Below are 19216 nucleotides of genomic sequence, written 5' to 3' on the forward strand. Positions count from 1 at the left end.
AAAAGATCTGCGATTCCTTGAAAACGTGTTTTTTGTTCATTAGGCGTCATTTTACTGTAAATCAGGTTTACCATTAAGCAAACATCGATATGGACCAGTCTCTAGGTGACCTAAAAAATATGAAGTTTTCTAAAAAAAAAACAGCTCTCAAATCGAATTCGAATTTTTTTTATAGTGATGTTCCCTCTGAGAGCAGAACTAGTTTTTTTGTCACCTTTTGTGTATTAGGAATACAAAATTGATTCTTTTTGTGGCGTGAAATGTAATTTTGAATGAAAACTAATGCAATTATAATTATACTGAAAGACTAAATAAGTGCTTTTGTGCCACATTTGAAAATCATTGGGATCAGTTATTACGTGAATGTGCTAAAAGAAGAGAAAAGGAAACACAAGTACACCATTGAAACTTTATTCAAACGCCTAATGTCCACAGGTAAGACATGATATCATTGAACATTTAAATTTTTCAAATACAAAAAATTGAAATAGACCTCTCAATGATGAGAAGAAGCTACAAGTTGACAAAAAAAAACAACAAAAACTGAAAAATTTAAAAAAACATTGAAAATTTATAATATCACAAACTATGAGACTTTTTGCTATAAACTGACTGCCTCGGGAAACATTAACCCTTGAACACTTAATTACAAGATTTTCAGACCTCTCAGCATTTTACGCCTACCTAAAGATTTAAAAAAAATAGTCAAAAACCACTAATTGAAAAAAAAATTGAGCGAGAAAAGTGTCGAAGCCATTAAAAAATAACTTTTCGGTAATGACTCTTTAACCATCCATTTAATATTTAAAAACATGAGATTCTTTTTGTTAATATGACTTCAAAATATCAATAAATATGAACAAATACATTAAAAACACGAAATTTTTTAGAAAACCGGTAGTATCAACGCCATTAAACTCCATTGCTTTCAGTGAAGCGCAATAAAAGCGCTCGATAAGAGCATAAAAGTTATGCCTCGATGGGATGACAAAATTGTTTGTCATTGACAAGTCATCGATACGATAAGACATTACAATAAGTCATTGACCAAGAAATCAACAACAAATAGAGGCAAAAACCAGAATTTCAGTAGAAAAGTGCGAGAATAAATTGTCGAAGCAATTTAAACCATGAGCTTTTGTTTGAAAACTTTATCTATGAGCCTTTGAACATCTTTTCTAAGTCAATTGGAAGTAACATTAATAGGATAATAAGATGAGATTTCAGAAAAACCACAAAAAATCCGAAAATTTTTCAAATGTCCAAAAAATTTATGAAAACTCGCGCAATTCTTTTATGGAACCAATAGTAAGAAAATAAAGCCGCAAAATAGATTATTTTTTTTGAAGTAGGAAAAAAATTTCCGGTAATTACTGAGGCTTTTGTACAATTCACGAACATAAGTTTACTATTGGTTAATGTTCAAAAGAATTTTCGAAAAAATGTTTTTGAAGTCTTAACAGCCTTTAAATTCAGTAGCTTTCGACAGAAGTCAACAAATACACTCAGTCGTAACTCTCTAGAAGGACAAAAATGTTTGTCATGCATTGGTAATCAATAAGATATTACAATAAGTCTTATGACTATGGAACAAAAACAAATACAGAAACCAAAAACTCATTAGAGAAGTGCCAGAAGAGAGTGTCGCAGCCGTTTAAACCATATCTTTATATCTGAAAATTTTATCTATGCTCTATTTAACGTCTTCCCAGAACCAATGGGAGCTATCAATATTAGGATAATGTGAAAAGATTTCAACGGGAACCAAAAATACAAAATATCCTAAAATTTATTTTTTTTAAAATCTTATGGCATCGAAGACATAAAACCAGGAGTTAGAAAAAAACGGTAACCAACAGCGTTTCGATTGCTGTAGAATGAAAGGAAGGGGTTCTAATCATTACTGAGAATTTTTTACAAGTCATGAAAATAAATTTAAAATTGTTTAATGTTCAAAAATTTGTTTTGAAAAAGTATTTTTAAATTCTTAACAGAGAATAAGTTCAAAAGCTTTCAACAGAAGTCAATAAATACGTTCAGTCACGATTCAATAGAAAAACTAAGATGTTTTTCATGCATGGAAAACAAATAAGATATTACAATAAGTCTTCTGACTATGGAAAAAAACACAGGCAAAAGCCAAAAAATCAGTAGAAAAGTGCAAGATGAAAGTGTCGAAGCCATTTAAGCCATGAGATTTTGTTTGAAAACATTATCTATGAGCTTTTGAACATCCTTTCTAAGCCAATTGGAAGTAACACCAATAGGATAATAAGATGAGATTTCAGAAAAACTACAAGAAATCCGAAAATTTTTCAAATGTCCAAAAAATTTATAAAGACTCGCGCAACTTTTTTTATTAAACTAATAGTAAGAAGAAAAAGACGCAAAATAGATTATTTTTGTTGAAGTAGGAAAAAAAAGTTTTGGAAATTACCGAGGCTTTCGTAAAATTCACGAACATAAGTTTACGATTGGTTAATGTTCAAAAAAAATTTTCGAAAAACTGTTTTTGTGTCTTAACAGCCATTAAATTCAATAGCTTTCGACAGAAGTCAACAAATACACTCAGTCGTAACTCTATAGAAAGACAAAAATGTTTGTCATGCATTGGTAATCAATAAGATATTACAATAAGTCTTATGACTATGGAACAAAAAAAATACAGAAACAAAAAAACTCATTAGAAAAGTGCCAGAAGAGAGTGTCGCAGCCATTTAAGCCATATCTTTATATCTGAAAATTTTATCTATGCTCCATTTAACGTCTTCCCAGAATCAATGGTAGCTATCAATATTAGGATAATGTGAAAAGATTTCAACGGGAACCAAAATTACAAAATATCCTGAAATTTAATTTTTTTAAAATCTTATGGCATCGAAGACATAAAACCAGGAGTCAGAAAAAATCAGTAACCAAAAGAATTTAGATTGCTGTAGAAAGAAAGGAGGGGGTTCTGATCAATACTGAGTTTCTTAAAAGTCATGAAAATAAGTTTAAAATTGTTTAATTATCAAAAAAATTTTTTGAAAAAGTATTTTTTAATTCTTAACAGACAATAAGTTCAAAATCTTTCAGCAGAAGCCAATAAATACGCTCAGTCAAGACTCAATAGAAGAACAAAGATGTTTGTCATGCATGAAAAACCACTAGGATATTACAATAAGTCTTATGACTATGGAAACAAAAACAAATACAGGCAAAAACCAAAAAATCAGTAGAAAAGTGCAAGATGAAAGTGTCGAAGCCATTTAAACCATAAGCTTTTCTCTCATAATTTTGTCTAGGATCCATTGAACGTCTTCCCTAAACCAGCGGGAGCTATCCAAATTAGAATATTGCGATAAAATTTCAAAAAGATTCAAAAATACAAAAATAACCAAAAACTTTAAAATTGTTTTTGAAATCTTGTGGCATCGAAGTCATAAAACCAATAGTTAGAAGATAAAGCCGGTAAACACTAAACAGATTAATTTCTGGTTTTACTGTGAATCAGGTTTACCATTAAGCAAACATCGATATGGACCAGTCTCTAGGTGACCTAAAAAATATGAAGTTTTCTAAAAAAAAAACAGCTCTCAAATCGAATTCGAATTTTTTTTATAGTGATGTTCCCTCTGAGACCAGAACTAGTTTGTTTGTCACCTTTTGTGTATTAGGAATACAAAATTGATTCTTTTTGTGGCGTGAAATGTAATTTTGAATGAAAAATTTCTAAAGAAAAAATCATAATTTGACGAAAAATTACACTAAAAGTGAAATATCATATCAAATATGACGTGCTCGCACAAAAGTTCAATCCTCGATAACTCCTGGAAAAAAACAAAATTAAAAAAAAACTTGTTATTTTCAAATTTTAGGCTGGACGAGTTTTTTAATGATACCACTCACATTTCTCTACGATGAAGATATCGATCGGCCAAAATTGACTGAACAAAAAAACCCATTTGAGTATATAGTTCCTTCCCCCACAACTGGGGTCTGAACAATTAATTAGAAAAGCTGCAAAATGCATTGCATACAACAAAATTGCTTTAAATTTCTGGCTTGCTCGATTAAATTTTTCTTGGACCAAGAAAGTTACATTCAGTAATCAAGTATATAATAGGTTACATTAAACGGTTTATTTAAAAGTTTAGATAATCGACCAAAATGTAAGGGGCCATGAAGGCTGAAATTTGGGTTAAAAGAGTTTTCGAAATGTTAGAAACAAAACTTCAGATTCCAAATTAGACACAGAGAGTGCAGAAAAAATTGGTTTAATTGAATCAAATTTTTTGTTCTTATTTAACTTATATGAAATCATAAGTTTAAAAAGTGTTCCGCAAAAAAAAACTAAATGTCTAAAAAAAATTTCTCTACTTTTCGAAATACTGTATAGAGCAGCTTAAATTGACGAATTATCTCGCCAATTTATTTGAGTGGTTGGACAAATGGAATTTTATCAGTTTATACGCCTCTGTTAATCCAAAATTGAACTTTAAAGAGATACTTTTTCAAAACAAGTTTTAAAGCTTCTAAAAAAATACACAAATGGAGACATTTTGTGCAAAAAAAATTTTAAAAATACCGTTGATTTTTGGGCGGAAATTAATTTTCAAAATTATCAAATTTTATTTTATATTTCAATAAGTTTTTAACTAATAATTTGCGCTATGATAGTAGTAGAGGGTGAGCAAGAGTGGGGGGTAAAAGGACGCACCTATGTATAAAGATTACCTATAGCCTATTTTCATCAATTTGTCAAAGACGTAACTAAAAAAGAGAGCGAGAACAATAGAACTGTCATCTTATCGTAATTACTCAGGGGTAATTATCATAATTACACCCAGGGAAATGCATCAAGTTTTCCGCTCTAACGCACCTCAGCTAATCTTATCAACTTAATAAAATATATCAGCAGAACCTTTACTTTCAAACTTTTCATTCACGCATAACTTTTTCAATTATCAAATTTTTAAAAATTTTTCGATTATTAACGAAGTTTTAGTTTCAATAGTTTCAAATTATCGGAAATTTTTCGCAAAAAACTTCTTGAAAGTTTTTTTTTGAGAATTTCATATTTTTTCAATCTTTTTACTGCTCATGATAAGAAAGCATGCAAGAAACTAATTTTTGGCATTTTCTTTGTGTAGTTTAAGGTCTTTTCTTGGTAGTTTCAGTTTCAAAAAAGCAAAACCATTAAAAAGATTTTTCAAATAAAATTGATCTAATAATCGATTAAAATGTTTTTAGCACAGATGAATTTCAATGAAAAGTACTAAAGCACAGAAAACCATCACAGAAAGTTTTTATTTTTTTCGTAGTTTCAGATTCTGGAACCTCAAACTAAAAATTTTTTTTGGTCGAAAATATATGATACAGTACAACTTTAGAGGGTATTTTTCGAAGTGGAGTTCAATGGTGGTAATTTCACGGTCAATTATAGATAATGGGTTTGGGTGTTTGGTAGTTTTAGTTTCTCAAACCTCATACTACAAAATAATTTCTTCGAGAGTGGTATGCTATACCAACTTTCTATATGTTGTTTTTAAACAAAACATTTGATGGCGATTTCCTTAACCCTAATAAGTTACACTTTTCGGGTTTTCCGAAGTTTCAGCTTCTGAAACCTCAAACAATTTTTTGTTGGAATTGTGCGTTACAGAACAAAATTATAGCGTAAAATCTTTGACGCAGAATCCAATGGACATAGTTTAAAAGTCGTGAAAAGAGGAAAAACTTGTATTTTTCAAAGTTTTAGATTCTGTAACCTGAAACCAAAAAAATTACTGTGTTTATTTTAACAAGTCTAACCAAACAAATCTACTGTGTCATCTATTAAAGATCATAAAGGTCTCACAAAATTGATCTCAGTTTGAAAAACAATCAATTCTAGCCCAAAAGTATCCATTTCTAGTACAGAATTACACAATTCATAGCAAAAAATACCCAATTCTAACCAAAATCTACTACACTTTACCAAAAAATACCTAATTCCTGCCAAAAAGAACCCAGTTCTAGCGAAAACTTCCCAATAGTTGCCACAAAAACAGACTCAAATCTTCCAAAAAATAACCGTTTTTACCATAGAGTAGCTAAATCTTGTCAAAAAATATCCAAATTCTATCCAATTTTTTAGTATTGTCACAAAATACCCATATTGTAAGCAAAATAACAAAATGATATCAATTATTTATCTAAAGTATATCAAAAATTGGACAACCTTATCATCTCTGTTAATCAAAATTCTTCCTGACAACCAATTGTTTAGTGACCTTAAAAACATCAATTTTTGACATGATTTTTTGTGAAGACGAATCTTCTCAGGTGATCGATATAGGTTTAATGAGCACAAATTTGTCACGAATTATTTACTATTGTTCAAAATTAGTCATTAAATGTATCTGTATAATAATAGTAGTTTTATAACTACGTGCTACTATTTTCACAGTTACGAACAATTAGGTTATCTAATCCTTGTAGGATGGCCACTGACCTCATTGGATCAAAATTTAGTCCAGCTACGTCATATGGTTGCTACAATAACTGATACCTAGGTTTTCTATGGGGTCACTGAATTCAAGTGAACAAAAAAAATCCATACTACTTACGATCTGATTATTCTTACTTTATCAAAGCATGCACAGCTAACGTGATTGAAGTCTTACTCATAACAATGTAATAATGACGTCACTATTGCGTCATAATCCAAGTCATTGTGCTTCTTTTCCTTCCCTTCACCAACTCAGCTATAGTTAGTTTTTTCATTCTTTTTTAAAGACAATTTCAGTCTCCTTTTGCTACAAACGTAAGTTGACCACTATAAACTTTTCAGTGAAGATTCTTCATCTCCAGAACATCTTACTAATTCCATTCCAGGTAAGTCACCACTGTTATAGAAAATTTAAAAAGAACAGGAAAAACGAATGAACGGCTATTATAATCATCGTACTCATTCGCAAATAGCATAATAATTCTTCAGAGGGAAAGATTTTGGAAACTTCAGTTCATTTTGGAATTCAACCGTCTTCACCCAAAAAAGGCTGGAATAATTAAAATCAAATCTGTGAAAATGAACGAAAATCTTAAGGCCCACTTCTTCTTCCCCGATTTCAGTGATGATGTAGAAATTATAAAGGAGAAGAGAAGGTGCTTCGGCTGGGTAGCTGATCCTCCATTCTCATTTCTGGGGCAGCTTCTGGTCTACATTATTGCAATCGAGAATTTGCCTGAAATCTCTGTACCATAGAAACAGACAACTGTAAACGTTTACAAGAATCACTACGAAAACACAACTTTACACGTCTCAGACAACATGGAACAAAGCAGGTCATTCCACGCGCAGTTCTGTGATTATAGTTGCCTTATAAATCAATGTATAAAAATCAACTGGGCTTTTTTGAGGAGGAGAGACAACTTAAATTCCTGTGGTGTGTGTCTGACGAGTTTGAAAATTTGCAGGAGCAGAAACTGGATCGGGATTGTGACGAGTGGGAAAATGGGTCATTGACAAAGAGTATTATTGCAAGTGTAGAAGAAGAGAACGCACTTGAGCCCAAGTTAGGCAACAAAAAATTTGACAAGGCAGTAAGGCAGTCTCCTTTTCGTGTTCTTCTACAGAAACTGGACAAAATACAATGAAAGAAATACAATGAGCATGGACTGTTGAAAATACTTCATTGAAGTCTGCCAGAACCATCATTAGTACTGTAGTCAATGATTATACAGATTACCAATATCATATTCAAAAACAACATTCACACTGTGATGGTTTTCTGGGCTTTAGTATTTTTCCTTGAAATTGTGTTAAAAAATTTTTAATCGATTATTAGAACACCTTCATTTGAAAAGTTTTTTAACGGTTTCGGGTTTTTGAAACTGAAACTACCGAGAAAAAACCTTAAACTACCAAAAGAAAATGCCAAAAAATTGTTTTCTTGTTGCATGGGTTCAAATCATGAGGAGTAAAAAAATTGAAAAAAATGAAATTTTCAACAACTTCGTTAATAATCGAAAAACTTTTAAAAATTTGATAATTGAAAAAGTTATGCGTAAATGAAAAGTTTGAAAGTAAAAGTTCTGCAGATATATTTTATTAAGTAGATAAGATTAGCTGAAGTGCGTATAAGCGGAAAACTTGATGCATTTCCCTGGGGGTAGTTAAGATAATTACCCCTGAGTAATTGCGATAAGATGACAGATCGCTCTTGAACGATTGCACTGCTCTTGAACGATTGCACTGCAAATATAAGCCATTTCGTGAGAACAGGAGTTTCTATTTTTCTTCCCTCCCAAGAATATCAACTTTTTGATCTCTTCTATTTGGTTCCCCGGTGTTTTATATTACATTACTTATTTAAAAAAATAAACTGGGGCGTGAAAGTTTTGTGCCCAGTAAGCTTGGGGGAGGCAAAATAGGGTTGATCCCAAATTTTATAAAGTATTGTAACTGTAAAAGTTAATGTTTTCATAGCTAGCAACTTTTATGAGCATTTATCAGTCGCTTCAATTCCAAACATTTACGTTTTTCCGGTATTATTTATTTCGGCCTACAGTTTTGCACAACTTCCCAACACAAATTTTCATACAAAATTAACAGCCCATTTCAAGTTGCATAGATTGCTGCAATATATCATTTTACCCAAGCATTAAAGGTTGAGTAAAATAATTTACTTCGACAATTTCTGCAACTTGATATAGGCTGTTAATTGGGTAAGACAATTTGTCTTGAGAGGTTGTGAAAAAGTGTTAACCGAAACAAAAAATGCGCACCCAGTTTTTTGGGTACGTCCTATTATTTGCAACCCCCAGATGCACGTGCCATATTTTAACATAATGAGTTGCCATGTAATGACACGTGCTCTGGGGGGAGGGGGGCATAACATACTGGTGAAACAAACGGAAAAGATCCAGATAATCTTATGCTATTAAGTGGACGAGGCGATTCCTAATGATTTCAGGTTCCTGATTTGAGCGAAAGCCGAGCATTATAATACCTAAATTCTGGCTTGAAATATTGGTTATAGGCAAAAAAGCAGCATTAAAAAATGGGTCGAACAAAAATCCGGGTCTTTCCCTTTATAACCGCCACCCTACCCCCTTCCCCCCCACGAAATTATAGGCCCCCATTATGGTATGTTTACCATGACGGGGGGGGGGGGGGCTATAGGTTATCTGAACATTAATGTGGGCGGGGGTATAATGGGAAAGACCCAAAATCCAACGCGACAATTTTGGGCGGCGAAAAGTCGAAGAGCTTATCTGAATCGGTCAAAAGTCTAATCGTCGGCAATATTTGTTCAATCATTTCAGAACTCCAGGGTTAAACCCGAGTGAACCTTTTGCTGCGGGGTAATAGATGAAAATGTTCAGAATATTTTTGAGGGCGAGAAAAAGTTGCTAATGAGGTTTTCAGTTTGTCGTGACCATTTAAGTCTCCGAATCCAAAAACATATTTTAATTAAGCACGTGACTTAACGTCACCATTCTTGACAGTCCTATTGAGCCTCTTTGCTGCGTAAATAATCATCTGAAAATCCTATTAGATGAATTCATTCATTATTATTATTTTTAACAGCATAACATTCCACTTAAATATATGCACAAATACAGCCGAGATTTAAATTAGATGCTGTGATTAATTGTTAAAAATGGTTATCAAAAAAGTCATGACCAGTTCTGGTCTTGCTCCCTACGACACAAAGAGACCAACAATATGTCGAGGTGAAGAAAACATTCTAAACCTAATTCCTATTAATCGGATACTGCCACCGATTCCTAAACGCTACACTGGCTATGTGTCCTGTTTCCATCCCCAAGCAGTGATTGAGAGACGCAAGAACCGACATTGTCGTCGCACGATGGGGTGGGCTCTGGAGCCTCTGAAAGATCCCAACTGCTTCCTCAAGAAGAATTGTGGAATCAAGCAGCCCAGTCACTGCGTCACTAAATACAAGGAAAGTGAACGCTTACATTATAGTTTACTTATACCATAATGGGAGACCCATCTTTTGCTCCTTCGGATCTATTCTGCCCACCAAATCTATGCACTGTTTTTATTGCCCCACTCTCAAATTGTGTTACTATATATATAAATTGTTTTGTGAGGGGTGGGGGTCGCAAAATTTATTTGAAATAATTTCCTAAATCAGAACCATTTTTCCTCAGAAGCGGTAATTTCTTCGATGACCCTCTTATTTGACCCTACTATTTCCCATTCTCATTAATTTCCCATACTAGATGTCTTTCCCATTATAGCGCCCCAGCTTAGTGGTCAGATAACCTATAGCCCCCCCCCCCCCAAACATAGTAATTATACCATAATGGGGGCTATAATTTCATGGCGGGGCTATAATGGGAAAGACCAGATGTTTCTTCAGTTTTCATGTCATAAATTAAAACACGCGCGTGAATGGATGCAAAGTATACTTGCAACAATGAAGCAGTGTTTTTAGGTTTTAACTGTAAAAAGACTGAGAATAAACGGGCTAGCAAAAACGGCGGTCAGTTTCAAATTTTTAAACAATTTGAGGCATGGAAGAACTCAAATGAGGCGCACACATTTTTCAAGGTCCTGACTATAATTTTACCTATCACTAGAAAAAAATAAGACATCATTGCTATAATTGCTTGAAATTTTTCAATTAATTTGTAGTTGTTTTTAAATTTTAAAAAAGGAGGATTTTTTTTTACTTTTCGCTAGCTCTTTCTCATCTTTGTAGTTTACATTTTAAGCCTTGGTATTTTTAGTACAATCGATATTCAATTTAACTACAACAGAAAAACTTTGAAGAAAATGGGAAAAGTTCAAGAGACGAGAAAAATTTTCAAAAACAAGAAAAAGAAACATCATTGTTTCAAAATTTTACTGAGTTCAATTCCAGAACAAAGTTGGATCTACTTTATGTACAAGAAAACTACAAGAAACATTGTTCTCAGAGAAACAGGAAACAACAAACAAAGTTTAAAAATTTCGCTAATTTTTTTGGTGCTTTTAGTGGCCCCTCGAACGAACTATTTTGCTGGCAAATTAGGGTCTCTTTATCTTAAATTAAGTAATTCAACGGTAAAAAATGTGAGAAATTGCCGTAATCTTTTTGGGATCTTTTCCGTTTGTGCCCCCCCCCCCCCCCAGTATGTTATGCGTCCCCCAGTTACAGAGCACGTGCCATTACATAGTAAATCATCGTGTATAAATACTGCACGTGCGTCTGGGGGTTGCAAAAAATATGCGCCCACCAAGCTGGGGGGGGGCACAAACAAAAAAAATCCTCTCTTTGCTTAAGAAGAAGAGAAACCAAACGTTTTTACTACATCTAAATTAATTAGTTTCATAACGTTCTGAGGTGACCTACGATTAATTCCAGACCTGCCTCTTACAGTTGAATTCAATTATGTTTTGATTAAAAATCCGCAGAAGGTTCCAAATATTGAGTAATTGACACGACAGGAAACATAATTTCGTGAGATAGAAGGAAAAACTATCCATTCAAATTTGCATTCTTTTGATTATTCCTGATAATTCAGGTGGCTTTAGCAATGTAGATTTTCCTGAAGTTTTAGATCGACTACTCATTTGACTCAGATTGACTCAGCAAGTTTGGAAAAAAATGACAAGATCAACAGTAGATTTTCAATTTAAATGCGAAATTCTAATTAGAAGAAGTTTCCGTAAAAGTAGTAAATTTCGTTCCTTGTAAATTTTTTCAACAAATTGATGCTATATATTGAAATTTTATCTCAGTGTAAACCTCTATAAACTTAGGCAATGACATGGAATAAAACAACAGAAGCGTTTCTGGGAAATTCAAAAAACGCCAACTTGAACAGCAACCAATTGAAAGAAAAAAAATTGGATCTTTTCCGTTTGTGCCCCCAGAACGTTATGCCCCCCCCCCCCCCTGTTGTAGAGTACGTATCATTACATGGTAAATCATTATGTTAAAATATGACATTTGCGTCTGGGTGTTGCAAATAATATGCACCCACTAAGCTGTGAGGGGAGGGGCACAAACAGCAGGTGCCATTACATAGTAAATTGTTATATAAAAATATGGCACGTGCGTCTGGGTGTTGCAAATTTTAAGCACCCACTGAGATGGGGGGCACAAACGGAAAAGATCCAAAAAATGATTATCTTTTTCAAATTCTTTTCTTCAGACTAAAACTAACCATGACCCTTCAATGGCATCATTGTAATTATCAGTTTAATTTATTTCTGTTTTCACTTTGATCTAAAAACAAATAAATTTATATTGAGAAACAGAATGTTTTTTTTAATTTCCACAAGAACCTACCCAAAAGCCAACCCACCAATTGATTAAGGGTTCAATTCGACTATCATCAAACAAACTGATCATATTGGGAATTTTATTCTAAGAGGAGAACCGAAAAAAAACAATTCAGAAAAAAAAACAGAAGGCAAGCATTTGCAACTTATTGATCTTGCTGAATTTCAACTTTCTGAGTAGCTGCCTTATTTTGCAAAAAGTTAAACACGCATCTCGTTTAAGATCTGTTAAAAATTATATCAAAATGCGTGTTGAAATTTTTTTCAACTTGCATTTGAAAGAATGCTGTTGTCACGATGCTCCACAAAAAAAGCTTTAGTGGTCAGATAATCTATAGCCCCCCAAACATGGTAATTATACCATGATGGTGGCTATAGTTTCATGGCGGGGTTATAATGGGAAAGACCAGAGGTTTCTTCAGTTTTCATGTCATAAATTAAAACACGCGCGTGAATGGATGCAAAGTATACTTGCAACAATGAAGCAGTGTTTTTAGGTTTGAACTGTGAAAAGACTGAGAAAAAACGGGCAACCAAAAACGGCGGTCAGTTTCAAATTTTTAAATCAATTTGAGGCATGGAAGAACTCAAATGAAACGCATACATTTTTCAAGGTCCTGACTATAACTTTACCCATCACTAGAAAAAAAACCATCATTGCTATAATTGCGAAAATTTGTAATTGTTTTTATATTTGATTATGCAAATCTGTTGAAACATCAAAGAAAATATTTTCTATTATACTTGTAGAAACTTATTTAGTTTTTTTTTGCTTTTTTGAAAACTACAACTCCATGCATAAATCACATGCAAAAACGGCTTTTTATCAAATATAGAAATCAATGAGTGAACTAGTTTTGACCCCTAGTTTGTAAAAAAGATGCCCTAGCTTAACTCCAAGAGATAATCTATAAGTTCTACTTCTTTTTACCCCTATTCAGTCAACCCCCCATCATTTAACCCCGATTGATTCACCCCTCAATCATTTAAACCCTCTATCAATTCACCCCTCTATCATTTCATCCCGCCAATTAGCAGTCAACTTTAAAGGCATGTTTTGTCATAATTAAGTGGATAAGTTAATCTCACCTCCAGTTGTGATAGTTTCATATCAAGTCCCACGTGCCGCGGAGGCATGGCCATGGCCCGCAAGGCATGGCCAAATCATTATATTGCTAATTTAATAATCCCTATTTTATAGAAAAGTTAAAAGAGGGGTGAAAAGATAGAAAAGTTAAATGATACAAGGGTGAATCAATCGGGGTTAAATGATAGGGCTTGTAGCAAGTTTTTGATAAAACTTACCAGTTTTTCAAGTTCTTTGAAAATTTTTGTCAGTTTTTGTTTTTCCAGCCTCAAGAACCAGGAACCAACTCTAGGTTTTGATAGTAGGTTAATGCATAGTTTCTAGATGCAGTGGAATGTTTTTCAAAATTATTTCAAAATTTGAGATCAGGAATTTAAGCAATTTTTAAAAAAAATTTTGCAATTTTTTCAAGTTTTTTGAATATTTTGATTTTTTTTTAAATTTTTTCCGGCACCAGGGCCCTCCGATGTTTGATGGCGCGAGTTTTAGCAATTTATGGCGCGAGTTTTAGCAATTACCTTATGGCGCGAGTTTTAGCAATTTTCTGATAAGGTTTGATTTTTTTCAAGTTTTCGAAAATTTGTTATCTTCCAAGTTTATGTATCTTTGAGTCATTGAAACTATTTAAAGCTTGAATTAGAGATACTGGATTGTTTCTTGAGACAATGAAATGGTTCTGAAAACATTAATATCACGACGTTTAGCAAGATTTTTTTAATCATATCATTATTGAGAAACCCCTCGGCTTAAACTTGACACACATAATAAGAAACATACTAAGACATGAAATATCCTGCCACAATCGTGGCGAAAAACATCAAGATATGTGAAAAATACTTGCAAGATCTGTCCATGTGTATCAAGGAACAAGATCATGTTAATATGGTCAAGGAAGATTTAGCGTAAGACTGCCTGCGGAAATTATCGAGTTTAGAATGTAGAAAGTTTATGAGCAATATTAAACAAGATCTAACACAATGTTCTAAGATTAAAATTATGAAAAGTAAGCAGAAAATCTTTTAAAAACTTTTAGCTCCTCCAGTCTACTAACAGTTGAACTTCCTGTTTCCAGTATCAAGATTTTTTAGAGTGAATGCAAGCTCGTTTTGTAAGCAGTACACAACTTATGTAGAACCCTCAACGTAACCCTTCCCCCACTAGAGTCCTATAAAAAGCGTCAGAACCAACTTCAGTAGATCGCATTAGTTGGTACGCATAAACCTAGAACAGAATCGGTTATTTCGGCTTGTCTTTGAATGAAATCTAACTTCTCCTTGTCTCTTTTGTCAGGGAGAAAACAAAAAAAAAAGAGAAAAAACAAGAATTTTTAAGTGCTGTGAAAAAATTTTCTTGATTTATCTGGATAAGATCTTTATTTAGATCTTTATTTCAAGATATTTATTTTTTACATACGGTGTCACGATCAGACGTCTTGTCAAGGTGTATCAATCTGCAATTCAACGCGAATGTTACTCGGGTTGAGGTGCTCATTGATCGTAATGAGACCCATCCAAACAACAATTGGCCATGATCATATTTGATCAGATCCATCCTGGTAATTATCAGTCATGATAAATTTTTGCTCGTTTTGAGATTTAGGCAGACAGATCCGGACGAAAATGAGCTATGATCAGTATATACCTTAGTTCATGATCAGAATTTATCCACACTTTGACTAGGGACATCGTTGGTTTAATCCCTTCAACGTACTGTGCGTTTTTAATAAACGAAAACCTCAACCTTGATAGTCCCATTTCTGTTATGCATTCTAGCACGAGCCTCGCTTGCCTCCGATTCCAAAAGATCCGCCTCTGATGAATCTAAGGAGAGATACTGACTTCATCAGACAGAATGCGGCTGAAAACATTTTGCTCAAAGGCTGTCCCAATCAGATCAGAAGAGGAATAGTGGATGACAGGAATGGTCACTTCGAGGTACGGTGAATATCTGAAATTTTTATGCTATCCTGGGATCTTTTCCGTCCCGGGTCGAGAAATATTATGAAAGAAATGCGCTGATTTTTCAAAAAGTTCGCGCAAAAACCTTACATAAAAATGCGCTGAATTGTGCTAAAATTCGCTGAAACTTTGCAAGAAACGCGCTGAAAACCACTGAGTTTTGAAAAAAATAGCTATCACTGAGAATCGAACCCTGCTCTCCGGCGCCGTTGCCTTCACTCAATCCACTGCTCCATTCATTACTGAACTTCTGCCTATTTAGTTTGATTTTATAGCAATAGACAGTTTAGAAAGAAATGCGCTGAAATTATGGAAGAAATGCGCTGAAAATTCAGCGCATTTCTTACGTATTTTCAGCGCTTTTCAGCGCATTTCTTAAAGAAAAAGTTAATCGTTATACACTATTGTACCAAAAAGCTACGTACACCAAAAGATTTTTCAAAAAGCAATACAAACATCAAATAATACAACATTTCCAGTTCAAATTCTGTTCTCTAATAACGCGTCATTACACCTTTAGCTTTTTTGACGTCTAGCAGACGTTTGATATAAATTTCATACAGGTTTCTCACGACGTCTGGGTCAATTTCATTCCAAATTTCATACACCTTTTCTTCTAAATTTTCCCAAAAAACTGTCTGTCTTCGTAATTGTTGCTTAAAAATCGCCCATAAATTTTCAATAGCTTTCAGAACTGGACTGCATGCTGGCCATTCCAGTAGCTTCCACTCGTTTTTTTGGAAAAAAAATGCCGATAATCTTCGATTTATGCACAGGAGCATTATCTTGCTAAAAAAACATGTCCAGGAAATGCATTTTTTCTTCGTAAGTTTTCAAAATTCCAAAAACCGACAACATTTAGCTTGTTTGGACACTTAACAAGCAATTTCTGTCCATCTGATTGTATTGCAACCCAAAGCATAAAAGATCGTTTATCCGAGCTCAAATTTTTTGAGGTTTTTTTTCAAGAAATCTTGTTCCATTTCTTCGAAAACCTCTAACAATTCCGTTGCTGGAGATGCACATCCGTGTTTCATCAGTAAAAACAACATTCTGCCAGAAAGACAACGGCTTCTTCGGCATCTTGATACACCATTTTGAACGAAAACACTTTCTTCATTCTCTTAATTTCATCTTTACTTTCTTCATTCTTCTTCAAAATGACTTTTGCAGCATTTCTTGACGAAACGCCATATTTTTTGAGAATTTGTCTAACTCTACCACTGGAAATTGTATCGTAGCAAGAGAAAGCGTTATGAGCCACTCTAATGTGCTCCAGTGAGGTTTTGGGATCTTTCAAAACATCAGTAAATAACTTTTTTTGACAATTTTGGGGGTCTTCCGCTCGATTTTTGGGTCTCGAAACTGTTATTTTACAGGTAACGTTTATATGCATACTGTTCACTGGATCTTGATTTCAAATTGCGTTGCTTTTGTATTTTAGACCATGAAAATCCGACATCTCGTTGCGTAACAACTTGGCAAACGGTGAAAAAACAAAGCGGTTTAACCATCTTTTCTGTTTAAGCGGAGAAAAGGAGAATGAAATTTCTCTTAAACCTTCTAAATTTCACGCCTTTCTTCTCGCCTTAGAGCAAAATATGCTTATGAAGCACAAATCATGCTTTAAAACCAGAAATCATGCTGTACATAGCTTTTTGGTACCATAGTGTATAAGGAAAATTAAATGGTTCGAAATTATGGAATCGGTGTCAAAAAGCGTTTAAATCCACTAAATGATTTTAAGAAATGCGCTGAAATTCAAATACATTTCATACAAATTTTCAGCGCATTTCAACGCAAAATTATGCAAGATTTTTGCGCTGAAAAATTTGAAAAATCAGCGCGTTTGAGCTCATTTTAGCGCAATTCAACGCATTCAACTCATTTCTTACATATTTTTAGCACATTCAGCGCATTTCTTACAAAATAATCCGCTGAAACGGCGCTGACATCTCGACTCGGGGTTTGTGCCCCCCCCCCTCTTCCAGCTTGGTGGGTGCATATTGTTTGCGCCCCCCAGACGCACGTGCCATATTTTTGCATAACGATTTACTATGTAATGGCACGTGCTCTGTAACGGGGGGGGGGAGGGGTTCAAACAGAAAAGATCCATATCCTGTTTGGCATTATGGTATTGGGTATTTTGGCACATTGGGTAAATTGTCATGTAACCAACAATTACTCGTACATTCCCCAAAATAATAAATGTGTTTCTTTTTACGAACGTTCTTTGATGTTCACAGCCTCTGATCAACAGTGGACTGGAGCGAAAGTACATTTACAAACCGAATTATGGTAAAACTCCCAAGTATATTCTGAGGAGGTACAGACAACAGTTCGACACACAACAGGCTGAAGATAGGTGAGCTTCTTAATTGCAGTTTAGCTACCAAGGTAAAACTATAGCCTACCAAGGTATCCATTCACAAGACTTTTAGACAGCTGAAAATTTTTGATCTGTTTCATATCCCCCAACGAATGAAATTTTCGCTTTCACAAGCCAGTCTGATTAAGCTAATGCGCTTCTTTTTTTGCTCAGATAATGCTTCGAAAAAAGAATAATTGATGGAAGTTTATAAAGGAAAGCGAGTTAGAAGTGATTCACAAAATTCTGCGAACAAGAATTTCAACCTATACTATGTTTTAACAGTTTAATAGATGTGCATCATTTTTGACAAAAAAATATTTGTGCAAATGAAATAGAATAATACTTCAAAGACAGGGTAAGGGGAGGGGAGGGGAGAGGAGGGGAGAGGGAGATAGGAGGTACTGAAACAGAATAAATTTCAAATCTGCGTGCAATAAGAAATTCTGATCACATAGGTACAATGGGGAGTTCTTGGTGAGAGGGACTTCTAAGCTGTTGTGTGATGATGAGAAGGAGGCTCTTATTTGGGGACTGAAACACAACTGGGAGGCTGTGAACAAAGAGTACATCTGTGGACTCAAGGCCAGTGACTCAACTGTCCAACAGAGGTAACTATTACAATCAACCCCCGGGTTGACAAAAAGTTTTAATCATAGAACTCTCATATTATAGAACATTGACTTCATAAATCAAAAAAGTTTCAAAAGATTGGTAAAACTGCAACTTTGTCATAAATGAAAGTTCTATGACTAAAACTTTTCCATAAATGGAAGTTCAAACATAGCCGGTAGAATACCGGAAACGACTCGAATCGTCGTGCATTATAATCTCTAACCTAACCTTACCGAAATCAGAACATCAAAACATACAAGAGAAAAAACAAAAGTAGCCCAACAAACCATATTAAAGTGTTTTAAAAATGCCGAGAATTTTTTAGGTGCGGGGGAGCTAGGTGGGGTGGGTGGGTAGATAGGTTGGGGGAGGTGGGTAGTGCTGGTGTAGTTGGGGGGAGGGTAGTTAGTTGAAGGGAGGCGGTAGTTTGGGGGGTAGGGGTAGGTGGGGGGGAGTTGGGGGGGGGGGGGGGGTAGGTAGGTGGAGGGGGGTAGATAAATGAGTGGGTGGGTAGATAGATTGGGGAGGTGGGTAGTGCTGGGGCAAGTTGGGGGGAGGGGTGCGGGGGCGGTGGGGGGAGGGGGTAGGTAGGTGTTGTGGGGGGTTGTCCGGTTTAGTTTAGATAATTAGGGGTTACTTATATAGGAACAAAAAATCTCAAAATGACCTCTTCACCTTGAACATTACCAGCAGTTCCTAATTACTATACATTACAAACGAAGCTACTGTTAAAGTCCAATGTTCGAAAACAGAAGTAAACAATCAAAAACTGAGGTAAATGCTCGAACAGAAGAAGTCAAAATTCAAGTCATAAACAAACTTGCTTTCTGCTAAAAACATAACCGGTAGAATACCGGAAACGACTCGAATCGTCGTGCAAAAAAATCTCGAACTCTAACTTGGACAAAATCAGAATA

The 19216-nt window shown here is 34.4% G+C and overlaps 1 protein-coding gene across 1 annotated transcript; it reads left to right on the forward strand.

Annotated features, from left to right (window-relative positions):
* The first annotated feature begins 9442 nt into the window (after nt 1-9442).
* LOC142336620 (enkurin-like) lies at nt 9443-18299 on the forward strand. Its single transcript, XM_075385530.1, has 4 exons — nt 9443-9936; nt 15129-15292; nt 17563-17681; nt 18143-18299. Exons 1-4 carry the CDS (start codon nt 9633-9635, stop codon nt 18297-18299), a joined length of 744 nt encoding a protein of 247 aa, XP_075241645.1. The 5' UTR covers nt 9443-9632.
* The last annotated feature ends 917 nt before the right edge of the window (nt 18300-19216 follow it).

The sequence above is a fragment of the Convolutriloba macropyga genome, chromosome 3, assembly GCF_964194025.1.
Source record: "Convolutriloba macropyga chromosome 3, txConMacr16.3, whole genome shotgun sequence".
Lineage (NCBI taxonomy): Eukaryota > Metazoa > Xenacoelomorpha > Acoela > Convolutidae > Convolutriloba > Convolutriloba macropyga.